Here is a 6,357-nt window from a genome sequence, read left to right on the forward strand (position 1 = left end):
TCCTCTCTTTTTTTCCGTTCTTTCTAAGCATATGCTTAATCGGCTATACACACGAGAAAAATCTTGCTTTCTTCTGTTCATATCGAAAAAATAACGTCGGAATTTATACTAAGGGCAGGATCTACATGGATCAAACGCGCAACGCGCGCGCTTGCCGACTTTGACGCGACTCTGCGAAATTAAAAACCTGCGGATTTTTTCACACGTATACGCAACACCGAAAGCACATTCGTTTCTTACGTTACTATTATCGCACGAATTATCGCGCGCCACAAGCTTCAGCACAATCTTACGATTTACATCGAGCAGCACAGAATTGTGCTCTGTCGTACGTAAGGCAACACAACGAGAGTCTCATATATGTATATCGTAGTTATGAACCGTAAAAAAATTATCATGAATGAACAATTTATTATGATAACATTTTAATCATATATATATATATATAAAATATATATAAATATATATATATATATATCCCTGTTAAAAAAAATCGATAGAAAACCATGGGAACCGATAGGATCTGCCAAATATTTTATAGTGTCCTATCGAATCTATCCACTTTCCACTTTTTCTATTCCGAAAGAAATGTTATTGTTTTTTATCGTTTTCTATCATTATCTGATAAAAGCGATTTTAATCGTTAAAATATCAATAGAATTTCTATAATAACTTATTGTTTTATATCGTTTTAATGAAATTTATCATGAATAAATGATTAACATGTTATCATAATAAATGTTATCATAATAAATTGTTTATTCATGATAATTTTTTTACGATTCATAACTACGATTAAAAACGATTAAATAGTTTTCTATCGTTTTCTATCGATTTTTTTAAACAGGAATATATATTATATATATATATATATATATATATATATATACATATCATGCACATACGTACATACATACATATATATCGCATTGTGATTTGTACTTAATCGGAAATGAGAATGGGAATTCATGCCGGCCACAATAAATCCCCCTGAAAATTTTGCTTCGACGAGTTATCGATTTACCGGCACGGATCTAAATTAAGTCAAGCTTCCGCGTGACAGATTTGATTCGTGGCAATCCCCGAAATTGATTCGCTTAACTGCGCTAAACTCTCCAATTGACAATCCTCCCCTTGGTGAATCGACGCTTTCGTACGTCCCTGTCGTCTAGATAAATTTGCGTGAGAAGTGTGAAAAATGTTCTTATTAGAAATTATGTTCACGGCGAGGACCTTCCCTGGTTTCGGAAAGACGCTCCGGTAATATAATACGAAGGAACTTATTGGTATCAGAAAAGAATATCGTTAATCAAAACATCGGTCGTAAAGGAAACAAAATTCGGGCGGGCAATCATTTTCGATTTTCGAGCAAACGCTCTGTCCGTTTAATATCCGTAAAGTGGCTCCTAAGACGAGCAATATTATTATATATACATTTATATTGTACAATGTGATCAATATTATTGTACAATTATATTATACATATACATATTACTGATGCTCTCTTTAGATAATTTAAATAAACTTCCAATACAGCCTACAGATGAGCAATAATGTTGTACAATATTAAATATTGTGCAATAATATTGATCGTCAAGGGGCCGCTTAAGAAAATAAAAAACAAGCCGGCTTCTATAGACATGGAATTTCGCGCAAAATTTGCTACACTTGACAAATTTTCACAGTCGTATATCATCTATGTTGTACTCGCAACTCATACACATATATCACTCGTCTCTTTGTTTCTTCCCCTCTTTCTCCCTCCCCCCTCTCTCTCTCTTTCTCTCTCTTTTTCTCTTACATAGTCACATTATTCAACAATTATTACGTTACGATAAATATCTTAGACACGAACAGCAATATCTTCTGTCGGTCGTTGTCAACGCACGACTGTACGCAATCTACGATAACAGCGTTCTACATCGTGAAAACGTAAACACCCTTAAAAAAGTGTAAACTAACAAGGCAAAGTCTTCATAAACCATTAATCGCTTTATCGCACGATTTTCTATCTCTATCTCTTTTCAGCCTTTTTTCGTTTTTTTCTCCTTTTATTTATCTTATCTTTTCCCCAAACGCGAATCTACGGTCGTCAGCAAAGTTGATAGCTCTTCTTTTTTTAATTTTTACAGCCCGTTGTGTAACTTTATTGTCACATGTAACATTTATACAATCTGTTACGAATTAATTATCGTTCGGTTGTTTGCAACTTGAGATGCGACTCTACGCTTCGGAAATGAGCAAAAAACGTAGGTAATATAAATGTCGGGTAAAGTGGTACACAAATAAGAGATAATAAGAGCGCGTGAGGGAGAATTACATCTCACCTCGAATACGATTTGTAAATGAAGTCGTAAACTTAACGTATGTGCGCGCGTGCGTGCGTGTGTATGAATGTGTAACGGAAACGATTCCCTACACGTTCAATGACATACATTTATCGAGTTAAGGGGATCCTAAGGAAATTGAAGAATTCCACGATATCGCTGTTTTACCGACTATTTGTGCGTATGTGTGTGCAATATTGATGTGTAATGTGTTGATATTTACTACTACATCAATATCGCGCACATTTTACAAATTTTCAGGCACTTAATCTTATTAGGAATCTGAATCTAACTCTAAGAACTCAACATTTTATTTTCGTGTAATCCAATCCATTGCATATCAAGCCATTTTTATTTTGTATAAATGCACTCCAGAATTTTTGTATGAAGCAAATATTGACTCAAGTTGAGAGCTCTAGACGCTATATATGTTGGACTAATTGCAGTAAAAACCGATAAAAGAAGTATAAATTTCTTAAATTTTTCTTACGACATAAAGTCAACCGACATCACGATTTAGATTGATGCCTATACTTTAATTGTGGAAAAGGATTTATAAATCGTATAAAAACAATTAGAAAAATAGTATGCTGAAAAATAATCGCATTCGGTCAATAAAACAGACGACTTTGGATCTCCTTAAATCTGTATCGAAATCGGGAAAGTACGCATGTTATTATACTCGCATTATATTATTCGCTTAAATTAACATTCACATTCAAATTGTATTTAAATATCCGTCGATGTGTTGTCACCTTGGCATGATAAAGCCGCCAGAAACGGTGCTATATTTGAAATCCGGTAAAATACGATGATTTATGTAACATTTAAGAAAGGCATCTTCATACCCTTCGCTGACCTTAATATCGAATACGTCTAGGGCGCTGCTTAAACAAAGTACGCGCGCAATCGTACGCGTACGATTTTTACAAGGAGATAACTCAAAGTCACACGCGAGTTTTCTTATACTTTCTATCAAATACTGACGCATTGAAGTGATGTCACGCGCTTGCGAAAAGCGAAATAATATATATCGTTCAAGACGACGACGACGACTCGCGAACTCGCCTTTGCGCATCCTTTGTGCATTTTGTGACAGCTTAGTATCGCAGTTTTACTTCGATCGATCTCTCAACGATACACGTCTCAGTTTTCTTAACTACAATTATCTTTAGTTTTGCCAACGTGCTAACTGTGCGTCATTCGAGAACTTTCGTATTAAAAGAAATAAGATATTGATTTATATGGATAGACAGCACGCAATAGCACGCATATCCAAAATGGGTCATAATTAAAACGTCTTATGATGTCTAGATGATGTCTTTTGGACGTCTTATGTCCCACTTTTGGAAAATTTTTTGCTGTTTTGGAAAATTGTGCTCTCATGATAGCTGCCGTTACGAAAATAAACGGAGACACGAAATACTCGCCGCCGTTGTCGCCCCTTTCGCTTTTCGCGCGTCCTCAAATCCATTAAAGATTTTGATTTCAAGAGATATATCGTGTACATTTATAGTAATTACGAAGATATCGCTATCACAACGGCGTGAAGACAGTGATCGATGAGTTTTGATTAATACGGCGTTTCATACAAAGACGGGCAATCTCCTGTCCTTTAAGGGATACAATCTGAATATCTCCAATTTCTTCTTTCTTCCTTTTCTCCAATTCTTTCGCGCCTTCTTATTTTCGTCGAGACACTGTCTTCGTCACAACCATACCTGCCGATACAAGAAAAGATAATCATGATGGCATTAGAAGAAAGATTTAAGTCGATTCTTGATCCGCCTTGGCGCGTGAAATGAAACAAAGTTCTTTACCTCCTCACTATTGACCACTAGTCAAACCTTCTCACCGCTTGTTCGCGGCTTCTCCTTCTGCTCCTTATCCTTGTTTCGCTCCTTTTCGCGCTCCCTCTCCCTTTCCGCCTTCCTTTCTCTCAGCATCTCCGACCTTCGTGCTCTGTGCAGACTTCCGGACGGAAAGGTCGAGTCCTCGACGGCCGCGGCTGCGGCTGCCGTTGCACCTCGCTCTACGGCCGTCTGCTCAATAAATTACTCCAATTTATTTCCCAAAACGCTCTCTCAGCGGACTACAAATACGAAAATACGGACAGACTTTCAAGTCAACTCTGGAATATCCGCAGTTTCATTTTCTATCCGTGTTTATATGATACACATCTAAAAGATTCTATGAGAAGAGAAAAAGAAATATTTGATAACGCAAAATATCTCAGAACGGAGAAAAGATAGTTTAATTCAAATACACCAAATAGTCCAAATATAATAAATGGAAAAAATTACTTGTTTTAAATACATAGATTAAATTATAATTTCTAATTTCTAAATAGAAAGAAATAATTATTTAAATTCTAACTGAAAAATAACGGTTTTTTGTTCTTAAAAATAATATTTTGTAATAAAATATTATTTTTAAAACAAATAAAAAGAATGTTTTATTCGAAACACAATTATTTACCAATAGAAAATCATTTTATTAATACTATTCTAATAAATCTAATTAATCTAACAGTTGTTAATAAGTGAACTTTTTTTCAATTTATGATATGAATGCTAGAAATATGTAATTTATTGATTATCACTTATCTCAATCTTTTTATATCAATTAATACATCATATATATACATATACAATAATTTCTTGCCACAAATACAAATTTACTTAAAAGAAATCAATTCAAACGTTAAAACGCTTCACTAAAGTTACTCAAGCGAAAGCATTATGTGCTTGATATTGTCACCAGATGAACGCAGTGGAGTGCATATTTCTCATAAGTAAATCATACAGAATAAAATAAGAAGCATTATAAGATTCTTCACCTATGTTATTTTACGAAATGATTTCGTAAAGAATATAATTAATTAATTACTTCTAATAATTTATTAATTTTTCTATGTGTATTTCTTACTATAACTTTATATATAGTATGCAGCAAATAATGTTTTAAATGGATAAAAACTTAATTAGTATATTTTATTAGTATATTTAGAAGGAAATATTATTAATTTACAAGAATGAATATTTTTAATGTAAGAAAATTTATTGTCTCAAAAATAAAGTTATTTTTCGTGAGAAATATCTTCTTAATTTATTTGTTTCTTAATAAAAAATATAGTATTTCTTAAAAATAACGTTTTCTTAATTTTATTTAATATTTTGTATTTTTTTTATAAAATACAATTTTTCTTTTAAAAGATAATTCTAGAAAATGTTTGTTAGTAACAAAGTTGTTTCTATAAATCAATTAAATGTCATAAATCATTTGAGAAAGTTATTTATTTGAAGCAAAGAAATTTTACTCGAAACAAATAAATTTTTTTCTGTACATAGTTTTATAACGAATAATTATTTAATAACTACAAATTAACAAAATATTAAATACAAATTAGGCGATTTGCATGCAATTTCTTGTGAAGCAAGCAACTTCCAATTTGCAATGAAGAAGACGACTTATATTTTGCCGTCGATAATGAGCACAAAATGCCTTGAGCCGCGCGCAAACAAGTCTTTTATTTCCTGATTAAAATCAATTTAAATGTTTCTAGATTCTAAAATTCATTAATGTTGAGATTCTAGTCGATATTTTGTTGATATTTTAGTGTTGACAGCCACGATTGAACTCGCGTCATATGCCAAACTCTTTGTTTCGGATAGAAACAATTGATCGTATTTGCTTTAACTAGTGTTTAATATTATCTAATGTATATTTAAGTTATGACTGATTATGTTTTATCTGAATCGGTGATTTTCGTGAAACTCTGGAGGATTGCTATTAAGAAGAAATATGTAATCTTTACACGATTTATATACAGTCGAACCTCGATAACTCGAACCTCTACAACTCGAATACACCTCTATAAGATGAAAATTTTGTTCATCCCCTTCCGCTCCGCTGCGGAAAACCTCTATAAATCGAAATAAAACCTACCTTAACTCGAATTATTTGTCAGGCATTTAGATATATATTTTACCTCTGTAACTCGAATTTAAAGTAGCCAGACCTCTACAAG

The 6,357-nt window shown here is 32.9% G+C and overlaps 1 protein-coding gene across 5 annotated transcripts in view; it reads right to left on the bottom strand.

The window, feature by feature from the left end:
* Positions 1-1,354: 1,354 nt before the first annotated feature.
* LOC105457581 (probable G-protein coupled receptor CG31760) overlaps positions 1,355-6,357 on the bottom strand; it is an 18,304-nt gene continuing 13,301 nt past the window's right edge. For 4 of the 5 annotated variants that reach the window (XM_011702345.1, XM_011702336.1, XM_011702364.1 and 1 more), the window contains exons 18-19: positions 4,148-4,372; positions 1,355-4,048 (exon numbers count right to left, since the gene is read on the bottom strand). In XM_011702345.1, coding sequence (XP_011700647.1) covers positions 4,169-4,372 — 204 coding nt within the window. In that variant the 3' untranslated portion in view covers positions 1,355-4,048; positions 4,148-4,168. The remainder of the gene's footprint in view (positions 4,049-4,147; positions 4,373-6,357) is intronic. The other variant, XM_011702355.1, reaches the window with a different exon arrangement.

The sequence above is a fragment of the Wasmannia auropunctata genome, unplaced genomic scaffold (genome assembly GCF_000956235.1).
Source record: "Wasmannia auropunctata unplaced genomic scaffold, wasmannia.A_1.0 LD336103.1, whole genome shotgun sequence".
Taxonomy (NCBI): domain Eukaryota; kingdom Metazoa; phylum Arthropoda; class Insecta; order Hymenoptera; family Formicidae; genus Wasmannia; species Wasmannia auropunctata.